The sequence below is a fragment of the Diabrotica virgifera genome, chromosome 2 (assembly GCF_917563875.1).
Source record: "Diabrotica virgifera virgifera chromosome 2, PGI_DIABVI_V3a".
Taxonomy (NCBI): Eukaryota; Metazoa; Arthropoda; class Insecta; order Coleoptera; family Chrysomelidae; genus Diabrotica; species Diabrotica virgifera.
The window spans coordinates 216,203,104-216,227,472 of record NC_065444.1 but is presented as its reverse complement, the minus strand read 5'-3'; the positions used below and the strand labels follow the sequence as shown (position 1 = coordinate 216,227,472).

General features: G+C 34.0%; 1 protein-coding gene across 1 annotated transcript; it reads right to left on the bottom strand.

Moving 5' to 3' along the window:
* Nucleotides 1–2,565: 2,565 nt before the first annotated feature.
* On the bottom strand, nucleotides 2,566–23,510 carry LOC114327772 (brachyurin). The gene is made up of 6 exons (XM_050643089.1): nucleotides 23,403–23,510; nucleotides 18,204–18,335; nucleotides 13,974–14,071; nucleotides 9,765–9,934; nucleotides 7,971–8,245; nucleotides 2,566–4,910 (listed from the first exon to the last, which is right to left on the bottom strand). The coding sequence occupies exons 1-6, from the start codon at nucleotides 23,448–23,450 to the stop codon at nucleotides 4,794–4,796; spliced, it is 840 nt and encodes a 279-aa protein (XP_050499046.1). The 5' UTR covers nucleotides 23,451–23,510; the 3' UTR covers nucleotides 2,566–4,793.
* Between the last annotated feature and the right edge of the window lie 859 nt (nucleotides 23,511–24,369).

Genomic DNA, 24,369 nt, shown 5'->3' with positions numbered 1-24,369 from the left:
TGATATCTATTCATATCTAAACCAGCAAAACATGTACCTGCAACAACAAAATTTATTTCTTTAACAAACTTTTGAAAAAAACAGCAAAAATAAATTAACTTACATAAGAATCAGAGAACTAAGAGAAGGACTCAAACATGCAATTTCTCTGAAAACTAATGGGTGAGTTACTTAAGGTAGTACTCTGAAACTCACATGGAGTAGCAAATATTAAAAACGAAATGCAATATTTCCTGTTAGAAAACGATATTGACATAATGCTAATCTCAGCAATACATTTAACAAGCAACCACAACCTTACACTTTATGGACATATAAACTTTATAGTGCACCATACCCTGATGCTAAAAGGCGTGCTAGAGCAGGGCAACCCCCGAGTAAACTGTTTGCATCAATTTAATGCCTAAAACCCTCGAAACTCCAGATGACCTGCCTTAGCAGTAAACCTGTCACCAGGTACTCCGGTGGTCGGTTCTGATGGCGTATTCGTCTTCAGCAAACCCAAAGACGCCCAAGTAACAAAATCTGACCCTTAAGACACATTTTTTGACATGTATGCACTTTTAGATGCATTTTATGCACTTTAAAATGCAAATATGCATTCCCACCCATTTTTCTATAGTAGACTTTGTTCTTGACATTATCTTCAACAGAATGCAAAAAGTTGCAAATTTCTAGGTGATGTATTTAAAAATCAATTTATATTGTGCTAGGTGCCCTGAACTAATTCATGTATTCCTCTGTATATACAGTGAGGACGTTTGAGTTGGAATAAATTCATTTTCTCGTGGAGATAAATCCCTCAGGTTGTTTTTTATTTTAAAATTATATTTTTTTGGCATATATATATATCATACTAGTGACGTCATCCATCTGGACGTGATGACGCAATCGATGATTTTTTTAGATGAGATTAGGGATCGTGTAATAGCTCATTCGAAAGTTTATTCAATTCTCTATTCACTAATATAAACATCAACATAATTATTTACATAGGGTGCCGAAATTTTTTTTTAATTAATTGAGACAAAAAGAATAATGTATGTAATTTATTTAACGCAAAATACATTTTACCGCTGTCAGAAAATAGAAAAAAATGTTAATTTGAAAAATAAACATTGCTTTTCGCTTAAATTAAATGTTCAAACTGCTAGGAGGCAGGTGGGTGGCAGCTTTAATATTGAATTTAAGCGAAAAATAATATTTTTGTATCAAATAAACATGTTTCCTGTTTTTTGGAGAACAGTAAAATGTATTTCAAACTAAATAAATTATACACATTTTTCTTTTGGTCTCAATTAATTTAATTAAAAAAAAATTTTTGGGCACCCTGTATAAATAATTATGTTAACGTTTATATTAGTGAATAGACAATGGAATAAACTTTCGAATGAGCTATCACACGACCTCTATTCTCATTTAAAAAAATCATCGATTACGTCATCACGCCCAGATAAATGACGTCAGATTTATCTCCAGAGTCGTCCATTCTCGAGAAAATTAATTTATTCCACCTCAAACGTCCTCACTATAGAGGGGTTCAAAATTATGGAATAAATTAATTTTTTCGAGAATAGGCCACTTTGGAGAAAAATCCCGAGACAGGCCGATTATTATTTTTAAATTATGATTTTTTGACATTTATGTCATAATAGTGACGTCATTCATTTGAGCGTGGTGACGTAATCAATGAATTTTTAAATAGGAATAAAGGTTGCGTGGGAGCTCCCTTAAAAGGTTATTCAATTCTCTATTCAGTAATATAAACATTAACATCATTATTTATGCAAGGTGGCCAAAAAATATTTTTTTAATTAAATTAATTGAGGGAAAAATAAGAATGTATGTAATTTATTCAACTCAAAATACATTTTACTGATGTTAGAATATAAAAAAAAATGTTTATTTCATAAATAAACATTGCTTTTCGCTTAAATTAAATGTCAAACAGTCACCTACCTGCCTCTTGGCAGTTTGAGCATTTAATTTAAGCGAAAAAGCAATGTTTATTTGTCAAATAAACATTTTTTTCTCTTTTCTGACAGCAGTAACATGTATTTCAAGTTAAATGAATTACATACATACTTCTTTCTGCGGCAAATAATTTAATTCAAAAATTATTTTTTTGGTCACCCTGTATAAATAATGATGTTAATTTTTATACTACTAAATAGAGAATAAAATAACCTTTCCAATGAGCTACCACACGACAAATCGATGACGTCACTATTATGGCATATCGGTACACCAAAAAATCATAATTTAAAAATAAAAAACAAAGTGGCTTATTCTCTAAATAATGAGTTTATTCGCTAATTTAGAACTTCTCTGTATAAAATTATCACTACCATAGAAAGGGCAAGGTTAAAATTCATTAGGTACCTTAATATCATATAGATACTACCTACCACGTAGATACTTGACCTGATGAGATCCATTAAATGAAACTTACATTTCGCAAGTTTCAAGGAATAAAGTAATTCGTAAGTATTTTGGAAAAGAAAACCCATAAGTTCAGATGTTTTAGGAATCGGGAATATAATAATAATAATTAATACAAAAAAAAATATTTAATGCTTTTTTATTTATAAACGGAAATCATAGTGTGGTCTTGTGATCTTGTGGCTCTAGGAAATCCCAAGATCTCACATAGATTTTTATAGAAATAGGCAGATACAGTTTTTGTAATTATTATTTAAAAATATTTTTATAAATCAGCAAGTTCTTTAAAAACTGCTTCAAAATTGTAATAATACATTTTATTCGGGTGTTATAAGGCATGGTCTGAAATTGTTTTTCTTTGACGTTTCGTCTACAACTGCGGCCAACATTATTAAAGTCGATGTAAATCATAATCACCATGGTCATTAACATCTTAGCAGATGTCTTGTGGTTCAGAATTGAACCAGCTCGGGTAGTTTGATTAATAACTTACCTGGTAGCGGTCATTTGTTACATGTTACATACTGTTTGTTGAAAAGCTTTTTTGTAATGTCTGCCCATCGTTTTGGAGATTTGCCGCGTTGTAGTTAACTTTGAGGTCTTTCTTGGCTCACCAATCGCTCCATTTTTTAATCGCTTCGAAGAATATGACGAAAGAACTTTAAAAATTCTAGAGTAAACAGTACTAGAGACGTTGACTGGGTTGACTTTCATCTAGAATCCAGACATTCGTGCGGGGAGCCGTTCATAAAATCGAAGTAGTCGTTTTCATGTCCACATTTGAAAAGCATCTATGCAAATCATACTACGAGACAAAAGTTTGTGCCCTAATAGACACAAATGAAATATATATACGTCCAAAAAGAATCAACTGCAGCATCGACAAACAACGAGATCTAAACGAATGATCGAAACTTACAATAAGTAAGCGTATCCATCCACGATTTTTTATTGTATGTTACAAATGTCACAAATCGAACCGGCAGATGCCAATATTTTAAACTAGCAAAAACGATACAAGAAAGTATTGAGATTCCCCAGAAATCTAGAAGAGCCGCTATCCGCTCTTGAAAATTTCGTCGCTCCTTTATTGTCCTTATTCTTCAAGACCGTTCGATCTTCCATTGTCTAATGTTATGCGGCCAGGACAGCTGTTTTCTTCTAACTTAGCGTTTTCCATCGATTTTGCCTGAAGGATCAACCGGAGTTAACGATATTTAGGTCCTCAAAAACCGTAGTATTGAACCTTTTTCATTTTTATGGACTGGTTGCTCAATTCTCGCTCTTTGTGGATGGTCTCTAGTACATGTTCGTTAGATATGTGTGCTGTCCACGGAATTCTGAGCATCCGACGGTAACACCACAACTCAAATGCTTCTAATTTGTTAAACTTTTATTTTTCAGGTTTCATATCCATAGAACAAAACGGACCAGACGTTGCACTTCAATACACTTAGACGTGTGGTCAATGACAGACTTCTACTGCACAGAAAGTTAATAAAGATTTTTCGTGCAAGTTCTATTCTGGTCGAAATTTGCTCATCACTTTCAACCGTGCAGTCAATCCAGCTACCCAGATATTTAAAGTGTTCCACCTTTTCCAGGATTTTGTTATCTAATTTTAGTACTGAGTCTTCAATATTTTTTCGACCACCATCCATTTTGTTTTCTTTGCGTTTATTGTTAAGCCCTTTACAGCACATTCGTTGTTTACAGCGTTCAACAGGGTTTTAAGGTCTTCTAGACTCTCTGCCATGATGGCGGTGTCATCTGAGTAGGTATCTGATGTTATTAATAATTTTACCACCGATTTTAACACCAGATGTGACATTACATATCCCTGTCTGACACAAAGTTTAGAGACTTTAGCAGAAACTTATTGATCCAACTTAATACAAGCGATCTCATTGTAGTAAAGATTTTTGAGTAATCTTATGTCGTATGTGTTCAGACCAATTAAGTCTAAGCATTGAAATATTAATGTATGTGGTACTCTATCAAAGGCTTTTTCGAAATCTATAAAGGATACGTAAATATTTTTCCTAAACTCGATGCTCCTTTGTAAGAGTATTAGCATGCAAAAAGAGCTTCCCGAGTACCCATCTCGTTTTGGAAACCAAACTGTTCATCACCAGTTCTCCCCGCACAAAGATTGTCCTTATTGTCTAACTGAATTGGGGTCAAAACTTCAGGAAAAACCAGTTCCAGACCATTGCCCATAGACCGTAAATTTACATAGACTGTTACAGCAGAAATTATTCGATAAAATTTATAATAATTATATTTATTTTATTAATTTGGTATATAAACATAAACAAATAAAAATAAAGCTTTAACATATTAGACAATTATTATTCGCCATCAATCATATTTTCATGAATCCAATCAGAAAAATATGTAATACGAGAAAATACTACTGGCCAACCAATCTCGCATCCAAAAATTACTCCAAATGAAACAATGCCGACCTAAAATACATTTCATAACTTAAAAAAATTAACAACTCTACTAACCTGAAACATTATAAAAAAACTGCTCAAAAAAGCTGCTATGAAACATTTCATATAAGTTTCTCACGTCTACTCTGAATATATTTTGCAAGCCATTTCGAAGTAGAGAAATCAAAAAAGAGGTTTAACTGTTGATGTGATTTATTTGCGTAAATCTGCAGAAGTATCGAGACGACAAAGAATTTATTTATTTAGCGTATGGCTGCATCACTCTTCTGCGATCTATCTTTGCATTGAGTTTTGTGTATAACCAAAGAGGACAATACATTAGCTGACAAATATATTATGTTCAATTGACTCTTTGGTTGCATCTAAAAAATCGGACAGATTACCACTGTAGAAGGGGCATTCGTTCACGAGATGTTTAACCAACCATTTATCATCTAGTGCAGTCACTGGAGGTGAATATGAGCTATTACCTCCAATTTCGTTGAACCTCCATAGATTTGCATGAAAATTGGTAAGTGGTTAGAGGATATCTCAAGGAACAAAGGTGATATGGTGTCAACTTGCGCTTTTACCCTGGGGGTGGATGCCACCCCTTCTCGGGGGTGAACATTATTTTATTGAAAATAACCCCATAATTCGATAGAGGGACAAATTTTAAGCAAAATTTGTTATAGAAAGTTACTCACCAATTTTCATGAAAATCGATAGAGGTTCAACGAAATCGGAGGTGAAAACCTTCAGTGACTCCACTAATCACCGCATCACCGCAATCGCAATTTGGAGACGGTATTTTTCCTCATCTGAAAAGTGAGTCAGAGCACCTCCCACGATCTGTTCTTAATCTATTCAGTGTGACTCAGATTCGTCTTGGTTGGTCGAAACCAGCTGGCTTGCTTGTAATACATGGCATTCCGGGTGGCAGACGGTACATTTTTCTCCAATTCTTCTAGTCAGTGTTCGGTTATCTTTCAATTAGAATTCTTACAGAGTCTAGGGTGTTGTTTTTTGAGCGAAGCCTACTTATGTCTCTGTCGATTGTACCAACTTGGGAGCGGAGCACAGAATCGTTGATACTTTTTCTGTACTCCCTGATAAGGGCATGTTCTCGGCGGGTATGTGAAAGGACTATGTGGCCCAGTCGTGGTAGCCAGTACGTTGGCGTATCTTTGATTGTACCTAATATAATACGCAAAGCCTGGTTTAGTTGGGCGTCAACACGTTTGGTGTGCAGCCTGTTAAGCTACACCGGTGCACAGTAGATAGCAGATATTAGTGTAGTGGTCTAAGAGCCACAGGTGGTACAACATAACTTTTGCAGAATAGTATTTCGTGTTATAAGTTTTGCAGTCGTCTTCGTAAGATGTTCTTTAAAGCGAAGCATTCTATACTCAGTGTCACACCAAGATGTTTTAGGTGTTTAGTGTGACTGAGTAGTCTGTCTTCAAAGTGGATTTTTAATTGATAGTTGGCCAGTCTGTTGTTTAAATGAAAGCACGACACTTTTGACTTAGCGGCATTGGGTTGCAATGTGCAGCTGCTAAAATATCTTCTGAGGATAACCAACTCAGTTGTTAATATATTTGTCTGCATATCTGAACTTCCTTCATATAGTATTAAAGGTAGCAACTATTGTTCTCAAACGTGGTCTAGAGGTAACAAAGTACTCAACTCCAAGAAGGTACCGCAATAATTTTATCAAAATGTTAAACATTAAAAATATTCGGCCCAGCACGAACCATCATCAGCAAAATATAGGAAAAACCAAAGAACTCACCTAAAATACATAATCAAATTAGACATGAATTTTGTTATTTGATATGGTTTCGGGCAATTCTGATATATAACGGACAAAGAGTAGCGGGGCAGGACTGATCCCTACGAAAGGCCATTGTTTAGTTTGGTGCTAGAACTTGGCCTATGCAGCTGTAGACAAATTTGCCATTTAGTGTGATTCCCTTACCTCTTTTCTTTGTTTATGTAATGACAGATATTGATATTTATTATATGTAATGACAGAGAGATATATCTGATCCTTTAGTAACGTCTTCAGTTTTAACATATCAACCCTGTACTGTACGTTCCATGTTGCAAAATTCATTGCTCTGCTTCATTCATACATTCATACATTTCATCTGCTATTTCATGTATTCTGGAATTCGCTGTCTAAACCTCCTACCTGGAGATTCCCTTTAATGGTAGGCGTGCCCAAGCGGGGATTTTTGCAGTTACTCGAGCGCGTCAGATTATCATATGACGAGAAACCTGGTACCCTGCAGATGTACCTCTACCAAATTATGGCTCTTAACATAGGGAAGTTCGTTAAAGCGGGCCCGAAAAAAAATCTATCGAATGGTACCCCATTAAATACATACCCCGCGATATTTTGCAAAATGAAGATCAGATCGAAAAACTCTAAAATACACTTTCAAAATGTTTTTGAAAATTATATCGAATGGTACCAAACACGACCCCCACGGAGGTGGGGTTGGGGGTTACTTTAAAATCTTAAATGGACCCCCAAATTATTGCAGATTTGGATTCTTTACGTAAAAATAAGCAACTTTTATTCGAGACATTTTTTCGAATTATGGATGGATGGCGCTATAATCGGAGAAAACGATTGTTGAAAATGGAAAATTAAATTAAAAAATGGAAAGTCCACACCAAAATGGAAAATTTTACTTAACTTTTTTTGGTTTTAGGACCTCGTAATCACAACCCAATAGGTCCCCATAACGCTCGAGTGACTGCAAATTTTGCATACTTTGCTCCCCTATCATAATATTTGTCCGCCTTCAGGACCATTGGGTAGAACATCATCTGCTCCATCCGCCGTTGATCTTTAACCCTAGACAGGGACCCTCACAGAGTGCTATCAGCCGGGCCAGCTAAATTCTGGTCTTTTATAAAGTATTTGATCTCTCCTCTTTTTCCGAGATTGAAATCTGCTGTATCGGTTGTAGAGCTACTCAGTTCACCCCATAACTAACACAGGCAGAGTTAATGTTTCTATTTATTTTTAAAAAGTAAAGTATTTCTATTTTTAAAAAGTAGATATTGAAAACTTACTTGGACTCCATGAACAACCAATGGCCCTCCAGAATCTCCGTTACACGTGGCCCTACCACCAGTGCCTGATGCGCATATGTGACTATCAGTAATACTTCCCAAGTAATGTACACCACACCAAAAATTTGAAATAATGGGAATATTTACTTCTCTCAATACGGGTGAAATATTTTTATTATAATCACTATATCTTCCCCATCCAGTTGCTAATGCATTTTTTCCTTTAAAGCTAGCTTTTGAGTTTTCGTGTGGAAGTGGAATCGTTTGGATATCATCTAAAATATTTAAATATATCAAAAATGAAAAACGCTCTGATTGCAACGAAATTGAAAATGGGTATTCATTTTTGATTTACATGTTTACTCTGATTGGAGTACGAATGGAACCATTCTCGTTGGAACTTTACCGCGCTAAGCAGATGGGACGTGAATTATAAATTGTAAAATTCCCTCATCTTCTTTAGTCTCAGCATACGTTATGGCTTGCAAATTTTAGAAGCCTCAGAGGTGTAACCAGAGAAGGTTACCATTGTTTTCAATCTGGTGGAATGTAGTGTAATATTTTTAGTATTATTTTATGTGCAATTAGATTGAAAACTTAGTTTTTTATTTAAATATATGTTTTAGAGTGTTACTGGAAAAAAGTTGTGGAAACCGAACATGGGTATAAAAAAAACAACGAAATACTTAGTAGATGATCTGGCTAAAAAAGCAACAATGAAATAATCCGCTGCAAACCTGTCAACTTCCTATGGGAGATTTAGTATCTGTAATCAGGTCTATCAAACGGATGAAATGGTAGGTACACTACAACAATTCAGACAAAGGAAAATATGATAAAAACATCCAACCTACACTTCCCGTCAAGACATATGGTTTACTCAACTTTCCAATAGATGCTTTATCAAACTATTTGTCGAATAAAAGCAATCACTGTATGACTCCAGTCTACAAAAGAAAAATAGGACTTGTAGATAATGTTGAATGTTTATGTGGGTATCTAGCTGATCTACAACATTAGAATGTCCTTTACAGTGGTCTTTTGGGAAGGGAATTGGAGAGGGGGTAATTAAATAAAAAATTGATTTGTATTTTTTATGTATCAATACATGTGTTTATATTAGACCTGGATCACGCGTACCAAAAAAAGATTTATTAATAGCAATCTGAAAATTTGTTAATAACTTAACGGTGTCTAGTCGGACAAACTTTGATGTATGGGAACACTGGAACAGGGGAAGTTTTAATTGTGGAACAGGTTAAAAATTTGGAACGTCAGACTAAGAAAACGTTTCATGTATTTTGTCGGACAGAACTTCCAATTGATTTGTTACCATTTCGTTAAACTCTCATGCAAAAATTAGACTGGTGTTAATCACCAACTGGGCATTTTAATGAGTGGAACACGAAGAACGTTAGTAATAGGAGCAGTCTGAGTTTTGCATGAGAGTTTAATGAAAGGGTAACAAATCAATTGGATGTTCTGTCCCACAAAATACATGGGACGTTTTCGTAATCTGACGTTCCAAATTTTTAAACTGTTCCACAATTAAAACTTCCCCTGTTCCAGTGTTCCCGCACATCAAAGTTTGTCCGACTAGACACCGTTAAGCTATTAACAAATTTTCAGCTTGCTATTAATCAATTTTTTTTGGTATGCGGGATCCAGGCCTATATTGACAAACAAATTTATTTTTAATTATGAAATATGACTACGGAAACTAAAGAACATAATAACTTTGTCATTCATACGATTGCTGTTTTGTGTTTTGGTTAGAAAGAAAATGGCACTTACCATTCAACTCCACTTCTGATGGCAGTATGACTAGACCAACATCATTTCTAAGAAGAAATCTATTCCAATCTGGATGAATAATAACAGTGCTAGATTTCACCCTTATTTGACTAGGTTCTTTTTTTCGAATATTATGGCCACCTAAAATAACGGTAACTTTTCCATTTACCCTAAAACCGTAATATGGTACATTGTTTATAGGTTTATGGGTATTATAACTGCAATTGCAGCAGACAGTGGAAAATAATTTAACGACAGAATCCTGGAGTATACCCCTCGTTTCACACGCTAAGAATTTAAACATCCGATGGTTGAAACGCGCGATGAAATTCCAATAGTGGCTCGAATAATCATATGGTACCTTTCTCATTACTCGGCGGTTGGAACGTTCGGTGAAGTCGCCGTGTACTTGAGGGAATGCTAAAGCCACCATTGGAATCTCGTCGTACGTTCTAGTGACCGCACGTTCAAATTCTTAGTGTGTGAAACAGGGGATCGAATACACACTATAAATCGTACAGATTTTCGAAGGACGTCACCATCGATTACTACGACAGCTAGAGATGCATCAAGTCAAACTAGTTTGATTTTATTCAACAAACTTGACTTGACTTGAAAACCAAACTTTTTCTGTAAAAAAGTTTGACTTGACTTGATTTCGATATCTTTAGGTTTGACTTGAAATCAAACTTCTTCAAACGGTTTGAAGTTTGAATATCATATTGCGCAAAGTGTTTATTTCCAATTCTAATTGAGAGCGTACCGACTTTTGTTTTAACTAATTTGGATAGGTCTGAATCTGTACTCTGCTACTCCTCAAGTTAGTTTTTAGTTCATATTAATAAGTATGTGCTTGGCTTGTTTATTACGTTCGTTTTGAAGTGTGTGCTTTGTGAAATAATATCTGAACCTGAATATTTTCGGCTCAGAACAAGTACCAGATCAAATTGAGTCTGATTTTGAAGGTATTCCTTCTCTTCCACTGCAAAAATTAAGAGAAAAAAATCTGTAGTTGAAGTAAAATTAGTTAAGAAAAATAAATACACTGATTTATTTGATATTGCGGCTGGTGATTTCAAAACAATGAAAATTGAAAAGTGCATACTTGTATTATGTAAAAATAAAGAACAGTGTTATAAAATGACAATTAGTGAACTAATTCTTTAAGACGACATTGCAAAGTCGCAAAAAATTCATTAAACTTACTCTATCAAAAATATAATATATTGTTGTTCCTTCATAAATTTTTGTTAAAGGGGCCGTTCAAGTATCGTAACACAATTTTACAACCTCTTTATGCCATCTGTACCTTTTCATCTTTTGTTGTGAAGAAAGGTCCAGCTATTTATTGCAAACATGTGTTACTGTGCTTGATCTGGTTAATACAAATTTAAAAAATTTTTCACTTGAATACTATTGTCCTATTGTAACATGAGCGGAGCGTGAGGGGGCAATATAATACAATCCAGAGGTTCTATGTAAAATATAAACGAAAGTTGAAAAGTTGGGAGATTGTGATTCCGTAGTTTTTTTTTTATTTAAGTTAAAAAACAATGTTATGTAACGCACTGTTCGAACCCCCCTCCCCCCCGTATAACGCGCCGTAACGTTTTACATGACCCCCTCACCCAAGGTCATCATCATCAGTAGCTCGACAACCCTTTTTGGGTCCTGGCTTGTTCTAGGATTTTCCGCTATGCTGTTCTGTTCCTTGCTTTGTTCTTTCAGTGGGCAATCTCAAGTGTTTTCAGATCTTGTTCCACTTGTTCCATGTATATAAGTTTGGGTCTTCCCTTTGACCTTCTCCCTACTGGTGGTTGCCTCATTATATGTTTTGGTGTTTCGGATTCCAACATCCGTTTAACATGGCCCATCCAGCGCAGACGTCCGATCTTTATGGATGTTATGACATCGGGTTCGTTGTATGCTGCGTAAAGTTCAAAATTATATCTTCTGCGCCATACGTCCTTTTCTTTCACCCCCTTATATATGTGTCTGAGGATTTTTCGTTCAAACGTACCTAATAAGTTCTCATCGCTTTTCGACAGTGTCCATGTCTCTGATCCATATATGTATAAGCAGGGTTTTGTATATTTTGGATTTGGTTTTTCTCGTGATGCTGTTAGATCTTAATGTTTAATTCGTCCATTTACTAACTTACTTTATCCACTCCCAACTTGCGTTACGTAATACTTTAAAGCTTCTTTCTTTTAATCCAGTGACACTCAAATATAAAAAAGTTATATCGATAAAACGAAACTTACCAGCAAGCAATTCTAAGCATACAGGAGTCATTTTCAAAAAATTTACCCTATTTTGATTATAATCGCTTCATGTATCAAGATGCTTTTATATTGCACTCATTGTATTATTAATTTTCTTATATTAATTGGAAACTAACATGTCAATCTCGACAAAAAAGTATATCTACTAAATAAATTATTTTTCAAACTCTTTTAAACTAGTTTGAATTTTCAAACCTGTACGATTGACCAGTTTGACTTGACTTGAATTATTTGTCAGAAGGATTGACTTGAGTTTGACTTGAAATTAAGTCAAACTCAAGTCAAGTTCAAACATTCAAGTCAAAATTGTGCAACTCTAACGACAGCTGCCGTATCTTCTTTTATAATGTCTACTACGGTTGACGGTTGTACACGAAACATCCGGAAGACATAGGTACATAATTTCAGATCAACATTTATAAACGATAAAAAAAGGGCGTCAAAGAGGCGAATGATTTCAAATATGTGGTAGATATTTCTTCTTCTTCTTCTTTGTTTCTTCTGTTACAGTCTCTGCTGCGATCCGGAGCTCCAGCTCTCGTACCATCGTTTTTTGGGTCTTCCTATGGGTCGCTTGGTGTTGGGCTTCTGTGTTTTCGCCCAATGCGCCATACGTTCAGGGTCCATCCGATCTACTTGGTCTCTCCACATGCGTCGTCGTGCTTTTGTCCATCTCACTATGTCTTGAACGCCGGTAGATATTTGAATCTAATAAAATGTTATATTCAATATCTGATCAAATATCTGCGGTAATATCGGATTAGCAGATTAAATGAAATGGCTATCTGGAAAAAACATACAACAAAGTACCTAAAGCTTTACCTTTGGACATGTCGAAGAATATGTGGGAAATCATGAGGAACTCAAACATGTACTGGCTGTATGACTGTATGGGCTATCATTAGGTCTTACACTCTATTATTAGCGCCATAGGTAATCAGACCTTATGGTTACGTATGGCGCACTAGTAGGTGGTCTAAATGTCAAAAAAAAAGAACACCAGAGAAAAGCTAAATAACATTACTTCGACGACAAGCATGCTTAATCATAACAGGAGCGATGTCGATCACCCCAACCGCTTTCATGGAACTCATACATGACCTTCCTACTCTACATATATTTTCTTCTTTGTGTGCCGTGCTTGTTTTTAAGGTAGCTATGTATATGAAACAATTCCTCGACCGTTCGACCTGTCCATTGTCTAATGTTACGCATCCATAACAGTTGTTTTCTTCTAACCCAGCGTTTTCCTTCGCTTTTGCCCTGAATTATCAACCGGGGTAAGCGATATTTAAGTCCTCTTATTATGACCGAAGTATTGAACCTTTCTCATTTTTATGACGTTGATCAATTCTCGCTCTTTGTGCATGGTCTCCAGCACGCGTTCGTTGGATATGTGTACTGTGCACGGAATTCTGAGCATGTGGCGATAACACCACAACTCGAACGCTTCTAATTTGTTGAAATTCTTCATTTTTGTTGTCCAAGTGTTACATCCATAGAACAAAACGGACCAGACGTAGCCCTTCAATACTCATAGACGTGTGGTCAATGACAGACTTTTGTGACAATGACAGAACTCTACATATGCAATCCAAATATAATTTCGAAAAGCCGTTGTCGTCGTTTTTCTAGAAACGGGCTAATATAATTCGAATGAAACGAATATCATAATGCCAGATCTATGCTGGTAAACAAATATATCTAAAACCGAAGAAAGAATTGGAGCTGGAGTATACAGAGAGAAATCAGGGCTAAGCCTCAGTGAAAGCATAGGTATTCACTCCACTCCATCGTAAAGAGTATCAAAGTGATCAGGTTCCTGGACATACTAGTATTAAAGGAAAGGAATGAAAAAGAGAACCTACTTCTTAATATACTATTACAATGAATTAAGAATGGAATGTATAAATCTTATACTTACCTATCCAGACAATGAGCAGCAGTTAAGACAGTTCGTTTAGAAATAAGGGAACCGCCACAAAATGAAGTTCCCCTTGGTACAGGAATTAGAAGTGCTACCTAAAAATTCAAAGTAGTAGACCTAACAAGAAGATTCGAATAATCTGTGATAACTAAACTTATTTTAATTTGTTTTAATTTAATTTATGTAAAGAGGGTTGGATCTCCCTCTACAGATCAAATTTTCAATTTTTGTCAAATAATTTACCTATTGTTCTTAGTTGAGGACAGATTGTAAATATTACAACATTAAAAAAAAACCTAAAAATTATTTGTTAAAAAGTACTTCCACTTTTAATGTTTCATTTCATTTCAGATGCAACCACCATCCACTTACATACGTTTCACCCTTTTGAGATACTTATGGAGGCCTGTGGTCTGCTCTGAATCGTAACGAAAATCAACCGTCTTACTAAGCAAAATTATATGAAATAATTCGCTGTTAGACGCTATAGCGACATCTATTAATAACAACGAGAAGTCTAAGATTCGAAAATCTGAAACTTCTAATGAATGGTTTGGATGTAATAACAACGAATCATTTAGAGCTGCGGTCTCAAAAGTTAAAATCACTCTGATAGTTGCCAACAAGAATATATTCCATAGTGGAAAATTGGAATACGTTAGACACATCATGAGAAATAAGAAGTGCCACTTGATGCAGCTTATCCTGTAGGGGAAAATAGAAGGTTGAGTATCGGTAGCACGTAAGAGAAGATCGTGGCTGCAGAACGTATATCCAAAGGTACATCCAGAGCGAAAGTATAGAGAGTAACGTTGTACGATAGCCAACATGAATAGAGAATAGGCGCTTTAAGAAGATGGTACTCTTTATATTGGTGGTACAGGAATTAGAAGTGCTACCTAAAAATTCAAAGTAGTAGACCTAACAAGAAGATTCGAATAATCTGTGATAACTAAACTTATTTTAATTTGTTTTAATTTAATTTATGTAAAGAGGGTTGGATCTCCCTCTACAGATCAAATTTTCAATTTTTGTCAAATAATTTACCTATTGTTCTTAGTTGAGGACAGATTGTAAATATTACAACATTAAAAAAAAACCTAAAAATTATTTGTTAAAAAGTACTTCCACTTTTAATGTTTCATTTCATTTCAGATGCAACCACCATCCACTTACATACGTTTCACCCTTTTGAGATACTTATGGAGGCCTGTGGTCTGCTCTGAATCGTAACGAAAATCAACCGTCTTACTAAGCAAAATTATATGAAATAATTCGCTGTTAGACGCTATAGCGACATCTATTAATAGTAATCTGATTTGTGTATCTCGATATAAGCGACTAAACACCATAGAGTTTGTTTTAAAAGCGTTAATGTTCAAAAGGACTTACAGTCCAGTTAAGTTGTCACTCAATATAGAGGCTCAGAAACTATAAAAGAAGCCGATGACGACTACCGACGAGATGGACCGACGACATAAAAAGAGTAGCGGGAAACTGGCTACAAGCGGCCCATTGCAGAGAACACAGGAAAGAACTGAGAGTGGCCTGTGTCCAGCAATGGACGCTATTCGCTGATTGATGATGATGATTACAACTTATGTAGAATTTTTTAGAGGATTTTCTTTAGTTAAATCGTTTGGGTTAAATCTTTAGACCTTAATTTGACTGCCTTTTCTTCAATGCAAATGAATGAAAATTTGCAGACATGCATTCGCGGGAACAATACACGAATAGTTAACAAAATGTTTTTTATGTTTATTAATTATTGTTTAAATGAAAAAACAATTTTAATAGAAAATGCCTAAATTATCTTGTTTTTTTTACAATGTAGAAACATGAAACTTTTACAGATTGTATTTTAGCTAATTATATGAACTATACATAATTCCACTTTTTAAGTAAATTGTTTACATTATGCTTCATAAATAAACAGTAAAATTTCAAATTTTTTGCCGATTCCGATTAATTTTCATGTTTGTTCATCATGTTTATAAACATCCTAAGCGGCGACGATTTTGAACGCTCATATATCTTTGTTTCTATAAACATCGGCGCTTAGGATCTGCACCGTGCAATAGTAAAACATTAGAAAAGATAAATAGACTGCGAAAACTGTAATAGGTGTAAATAATGATTTTGATTTAAGAAATGTATGAAGAAATTTACAGAAAATGTACAAAGTATGTATCAAATGTTGAAATAAATGCAAAAAATGTGTCTATCATATACATCCTTTTTTTAATATATTTTAGTGTTTGAAAAGTGTAAAACTAAAAAGTAAAAAATAAAAAATATGCAAAAAATTTTTTTAAGAAACGCTTTTCTTTAGTTACTAGTGACTAAAATTAAAAACATTATAAAAAATCCACTAAAAAGCAAAAAATAAAAAAATTCAAACTCGAAGGATTATTCGAAACAAATTGTGAGACAGATTAAATATACAAAAATCTCACACATTCGTTAAACAATTGAAAAAATCTAACACATTCGTTAAAGAAAAGCGTGGGACGTATCTTCATCGAATAAACGGTTTGAGGATAGATACTTTTTTACTTTTCGCGCCCCACGCTTTTCTTTAACGAATGTGTTAGATTTTTTCAATTTTTTAACGAATACAAACAAATGAAATAGAGAATGCGGAAAAATCCCCTTACGAATAATTCACACATCCACTACTTCGGGCTGGAAAAATTTTTTGAGAGTGATGAGCCCAGAGAAGTTGAAGAGGGCGAAACACATTTCTAAGAACTGGTGTTTGGATCTTTGATTCTATTCAAAAAATTTTCACAGCCCGAAGTAGTGGATGTGTGAATTATTCGTAAGGGGATTTTTCCGCATTCTCTATTTCATTTGTTTGTTTTCGTAAGAGTGGTCGTCCAAACCAGTTACTTTGGATCTTTTGATCACTGAGTGTGTTTCAAAGATCTACATCTTTTGTTTTTTAATGAATGTGTGAGATTTTTGTATATTTAATCGGTCTAAAAGCTGTATGACACTATGCATTTTCTTGTATCGTTTCTGATATTAGAAAGTTATATACATTTTCTTGTATCGTTTCTTGTACGTACATTTGTACCCTGTATGACACTATGCAAGTTCTTGTATCGAAAATTGTATGGAATTTGGCACGTGATTGGTCGAAATTCTGTGTCACGTTACATTGGTATGGTAATACTGCGTCTACAGCTGATTTTAAGGATTTTATTTAAGGAATTTATAAACTTTTAAAAACTTATAAATTAAACATTTTAATGTTAACCAGCATTTTTATGTTGACTCTTTGAGGTTGATTATTTGTATTTTTATTTTGTTTTGATATTTGTGCTAAATATGTGCATTAGAATTATCTTTAGTTTAATCCAAATTAGGAATTATTGTATTTTTCTCTATTAAAAAATTATGCAACACAATGAAAGCCAACGTTATAGTTGGTTATAGTTTCAGCTTTACTAGGAGCTAAATATATGGTTATTAGTAGAGTACCGTACTGGGCTACGTAATCCATACATATAATATTAAGTATCAATAAAATATTTATAAATAATACCTACAAAAACACAAATAAATTCATCAAGACATAAATCATATAATCCGATTTTCAGCCGCCATTATGACATTTAGATGTTTTACCAGCAGGTTATACGTTTTTGCTCTTTGCGCAGAAATTGGCGCAGTTCTTGTACAATAATCTGTGTCTGGCACAAATTCTTGTATCGTTTCTGATATCGTTTCTTCTATCTGTGTATGACACTTTACATTTTTTGACATATCAGAAACGATATTAGAAATGATACAAGAAAATGCATAGTGTCGTACAGCGATAACAGTTTTTTCGAATAATCCTTCGAGTTTGATTTTTTTTATTTTTTGCTTTTTAGTGATTTTTTTATAACATTTTTAATTTTAGTCACTCGTAACTAAAGAAAAGCGTTTCTTAATTTTTTTTTAATTATTTTATTAGAAATAAGATTAAACAAGAGTTAGAATGTAAACTTGGTTGAATCCTTTTAGGATCATACCTACTGGAGAATACATAGAAGACTGGCAAATACTGGTTACGTAATGCAAATAACGACAATAATGCTCCAATAACAGGGACAAGCGTTTCCTGATGGAAACCAGGCAGATATAAAAACTTAAGAGTCAAGGTTGAAGTGAAGTTTAATGAACTAGGATTTAAATAGATGATTTAAAACAATTATTTAAAATCTCTAAAATACTCACTTGATATGGTTTAGAATGAGGTTCCGTTTCTATTCCACCTACAATTTTAAGATGAGTTATATCATGGTAATCAAGGTTAATATGCGGTACCTTTAGTTCATTTGGGAAAACTTTATTCCAGTCCAATTTAGCCTAAAATTTAAAAAATTGCTCAATATTTCATATCGTAGCTATTAAATATTTTGTAAAACTAACTATTTTGTAGATAATACAGGGGGATAATTCTAGAACCTTTAAGATAAACGATGCACTAAGACAAGGGAATACCCTGACTTGCCTGCTATTTAGGCCCGGCGCAAATTAAACCTAAGCGAGACACAACCTGCACCGGCTAACTGCGTAGACAGTTTTGCGCATCCTATTATCAGTGCATTCGTTCGCAGGTCTCGCTACTTGGGAACGTCTGTCATCGGCGTACAGTTTTCTTGGGCCGTGGGACGCGTGACTCACCGCCAGATGTTTATTTTTACTTGTTTTTGTTTGCGAGATGGACTTATCTGAAATGAATACGAATGGTACCTAAGTACAATTTATTATGATAAATAAAAATATTAGCATAGTCAACACCCCGAGTGAAAACTGCTTTGTCTTTGTCATTAAATTCTGATAACTTTTGGTAGACTAAATAAGCGGCGATACGAAATTAATAATCCAAGTTATGCCTTTACAAAAACACATTATTAGAAAAATAAGGTGAAAAATTGTTCATGTTACTTAAAACCGTGATCGATAAAAATATCGTATTACCCTCAAATTCAACTTGGCGGCATATTACATTTTTGTTTATTAGATATTCCATTTTTATGCTTAAAAATTAAAAACGAAATATGCAGATAGTGTTATTTTTTATGACCGATGAGTAGCAGAGGGATTATGAATTATGACCTGTAGTGATTGTAAATGATTGCGATCCTGCAGTAATTGTAAATGATTGTGACCCAAGCAGTAAATTCAGGAATATGGGATTGAGGAAAATACTCAGTGTAAGATATCTTTTTATGCACCCGCTTATGATCAAATTCGACGTTTTCGAAAGTCATACCGCTACGACTACTAGGGACGTGTAAGATATTTTTAAAACATTACTAGTTACAAGTACGGAAATACCGATTTTAAGTTGCCTACTAAATTCAGTACAAGGATCAGATACATCAGTATTTTGTAATCAGTATTTGTACTCAGTACCACTAAGAACCGGTATCAAAAGTAACCGTTACATGTCCGCACTGATTTTGCCCGTCTCTATTCGCCACGTCGATAGCCAATGGTTGGGTTGGGTTGTGTTCAATATGCGGCACGCTAGAAAAATATATGCACGGATCACCCGTCCCGCCGGCGCAGGTTGTGTCTGGATTAGGTTCAATTTGCGCCCGCCTAAATATTGCCTTGGAACACCCCTGAAGGCAGTCCAAGACACACGAATTTGAGACGGCGCGCGTCGGTACTATTTACTAGAGATTTTGAAAAAGTATCTATTCGTTACAAAGTACTCGTTACTTACGAATACCGAAAGTAACGATTACTATACAGGGAGGCAAATCGTAACTTTGATTACTTTGATTACTCTGATTACTTCGTACCAATCGTATCAGAACGAGTAACGACTATTGTATCTACTTTGATTACATTGACTACTTCGTTACTTCATACCAATCGTATCAGAGCGAGTAACGACTATTGTATCTACAACCAGTACACTTGATTACTTTCTACCAATCGTATCCCAGCCAGTAAACACAGATCGGTGAAGGTCGTTGTTATATCGGAATATGTATACAAAATACCTACCTAGTGAGAAATACGATTCTCGATATGATTACCGGTACCCAAATACAAAAGTAATCACAGTAATCAAATCATTTTTATCCCTTAAACAGACCGGTGAAGGTCGTTGTTATATCGGAATACCTATACAAGATACCTACCTACTGAGAAATACGATTCTCGATATGATTACCGGTACTCAAATACAAAAGAAACAAATAAAGTTATCATAGTAATCAAAGTAACGAATACTGTAAATGATTACTTTATACAAAAGTAACGATTTGTAACAAATACTCGAAAGTAACTATAATTAACATCACTGCTATTTACAGCAGATCGATACAAATCTTAGCATATGCTGATAAAATTGACATAATAGGGCGAAGCAAGCGAGATGTTGATAAATATTTCCTAGCATTGGAAACGGCGGCGACACATGTCGGTATAGTTATCAATGATGACAACACCAAGTACATGTTGGTTACTAAGGATTCTATAGCAAATGAGTAACGGGAAACAGCCTTTGGAAATCATATCTGTGAACGTGTTGACAGCTTCATATTGGCTTACTGGTGACTATTACCAATAAAACAAACGCAAAAGAAACCTTACAAATAGGGTATACTATGGACTCCAAGAACAACTCAACTCAAAATATCCAAAGAAGAACTAAAATTATTATATACTGCTGAGGCCGGTCCTCACAAATGGGGCAGAAACATGGACCCTAACACAGAAGGATGAAAGAATTTTGGGAATACACGGAGCAACACAATTGTTAAAAAACTAACCATAGTAATAATTGTAGGAAGTTGGTTGGCTAGAGTTGAGACTTTGAGGCCGACTTACGGTTATTAAAAATCAGAAGATGTCAACATATAGCCAGAAAACGAACATCATGACTACGAATATTAGAGCAGGCCATGCATAAATGATGACAATGCTATTGATAAAAAGAAGTTCAGGAGAGAAAGAAAAATCCGGTAAAACTTAACGAATATTAAAAAAACATTTAACGCGTTGTGATATAAGGAACGGACAATGCATCAAATATTTTACAATCAAGGAGATCTTGAGCAAATCAGGGGAACATGACATTGATGTTCACAACGGGTTTTTAGACTTCAAACAGGCATACGACTCAGTCAAAATGACAAGAATGTACTATATCCTATCTGAATTGCTAATACCACACAAGCTAATTAGACTCATTAAAACCGCAATGGATGAAACTCGGGCATGTGTACGAATACAAAACGACCGGACAGACTTTTCCAAAATCTCGCAGGGACTGAACAGGGAGACTGGCTGGCCCCAACATTGTTTAACCTGGCACTGGAGTATGCGAATATAGTCCAGGCGCATCTGTTTTGAGATGGACGTTGAGAGGTGACTCAAATTTTTTTTGCAGAAATTGCTTGAAAATAACTTAAATAATAATAATTAAGTTATCCTCCCACTCAAAAAGGTCCGGAACATTGTTTAAATAATCAAAATGTCAAAAAATGAAGGAAAAATTCGAATTTTTTCTTCGTTTTTTGATTATAACTTTAAAAGTATCAATTTTCGAGAAAAGTTGAACTAACATAAAAGTTGCATAATTAAATTTCCTATAATATAGGATTGGTTAAAATTTTTAAAAATGGTCACTCTTGTTGCAAAATAGCAATAATTTCAAAAAAAAAGTTCATTAAGATCGGTTCAACAAATTTTGCAAAATAAATTTTGCAATCCAGGTTTAGCTAAAAAATAGCAGGACTGAAAATAAAGCAGATAACAAGTTGAATTTTTTTTGCATATAGAAGGGTACCGTATCCTTCATTTGCAATTTGCAGAATTAAAATCGATTAACTACCACGGCGTCAGGATTTTTTTAAATAAACATTAATTTTTGGTGGTACGCGCAGGACAGCGGTGTTCGATTCACACAAGTTGATTTCCATCAAAATTTCTTCCAATCTTTATCTAATATATTATTTTCTTACTCTATATCTTGTTGTATTTTAATATTTTAATTCTACAAAAATCTAACTAATTTGATTATTGTTTGTGAAAATTGTTTAAACAATTGCATATGTTTAAAAATAATGAACTTTTATTCTCTAAGTTAAAACATATGAACAAAGAAAAAAAAGCTAAATAATCGCTAAAAAAAGTGTTATTTCAAAGGACAGTGTACGTGTTTTTATTTTGCAATAAACAAATTTATTTATTTATATGGAAACGTACTAAAAATTAAAATGTATCAATCATTATCAAAGGTCATTGGAATGTACAATCAGAGTAAACTATCCGCTGTCCTGCGCGTAGCACCAAAAATTAATGTTTATTTAAAAAAATTCCTGACGCCGTGGTGGTTAACCGATTTTAATTTTGAAAATTGCCAATCAAAGGTACGGTACTGTTCTATATGCAAAAAAACTCAACTTGCTGACTGCTTTATTTTAAGTTTTGTAACATTTTGAAAAAATGAATTTTTTTTGCGAAAGCTGGATTGCAAAATTTATTTTGCAAAATCTGTTGACCTAATCTTAATGGAATTCACAGTATTTTTTTATTATATCATAAAGTTTTTCTGGATAAAATATGAAGGTCCTGAGTGTATCATAAATGGTGGAAGAATGTAAAATGCGAATACTTGTTTTTTATGTTTTTTTTTCGAAATTATTGCTATTTTGCAACAAGGGTGAGAATTTTTAAAAATTTTAACCAATCCTATATTGTAGGAAATTTAGTTGCACAACTTTTATGTCGGTAAAACTTTTCTCAGAAATGAATACTTTTAAAGCTATAAACAAAAAACAAAGAAAAAAATCGAATTTTTCCTTCATTTTTTGACATTTTGATTATTTAAACAATGTTCCGGGCCTTTTTGAGTGGGAGGATAACTTAAATATTATTATTTGAGTTATTTTCAAGCAATTTCTGTAAAAAAATTTGAGTCACCTCTCAATGTTCAAATGTACTAATATTTTTACAGATGCGCTCTGGTCTAATAGGCAAATGTAAACTGGAAGAGGAAACCTACTTACAAACAGAACGGTTTAACTGGTCGCTTATGCCGATGATATTAATATTATGAAACAGGAGCATAGGAAACATACGCAGAGTTAAAAATGAAAATGAAAAGGCTAGGTCTGGAAATTAACATAGAAAAAAACAAAAATAGATAGGAGGATAGGAAAGAGACCGGTTGGAAAGAGAAGAAAGCGTTGGGAAGACACAGTAAGCAGCGACGCACAAGCAGTTTTAGGAGTCTGTGAATTTAGAAGAGCAGCCACAGGCAAACAAGGGTGAAGGGCAATTTGGGCTTTAGTGCAGTAGAAGAAGAAGATATTAGGAAAGGCTTGTTCAAATGCATGTAGAATAGACATTATGATGAGAAATAACAGCAGAAAAATATTTATAATAATATAATTTATATTCCGATACCTGTACTAATGTAAAACTTGTGAGCAAAAACTTTATAGTACTGTACATTTTTTGTTGCAAGAAACACTACCTTAAACACCATTGAAAGATTGCTTTTATATAGACCAATAATTTGATCTACCAATTTTTTAATGGGCATTTTGTTGTAATCTAATCTCTACTGAACGTGATATCGCAAACACCTAACAGACAAATTATGAAAATAAGTTTAGCGCTTAATTTAGATACTTATTCTTGTGAGGAGATATATTCGCCACAATTCAAGTTACATAATGTCATGTCTTTGAATGTTATGTAAACCTGAAAATATTCAAGTGTTGCCATCAAAATTAAAGTTACTCAATTCTTTGTACACAAATATTACCAACATTTGTAATGCATCAAATTAAAGCATTTGGTTTTATACAAAAAACATTTTGTATTTTATTGCAGGAACATTATTTTAAAACAATAAAATTTATTGGATTAAGTTTGATGCTTCAGTAATCAAATTGAATTTGGTAACGATAAATACCTAAAACGTAAAATTTACCTAGAAATATTACTGGATTTAAGGATTTTTTAAGGTTGAATAAACATCAACAGAAGCGTGTATTAACACTCAAACCACAAACATAAAAAAGGCAGTTTACAACAACTATGAGTGTGATCGAGAACACCTTAATATAAAGTAATAATATTGAAGATAAAAAAGTGCCTGGACATCCTGGAGATGATTAAAAATAAAAGATTGTGCGGGATTGACGGGAAGGAAAAATTCGGTGAAACGTGTTATATTTACTAATAAACGTATTAGACATACCGCTCTAAAGTATCTCGAATCTGATCGTTTATTGGTAAAAAAAACCACATAAACATAAACATACATGATCCCAAGGGAAATTGATCATTATTCAAGAGCTAAATCCGCAAAGAAGTACATTATCCCTGATTTGAACACTCACAGATTGTTCATGAGCAGTTATTA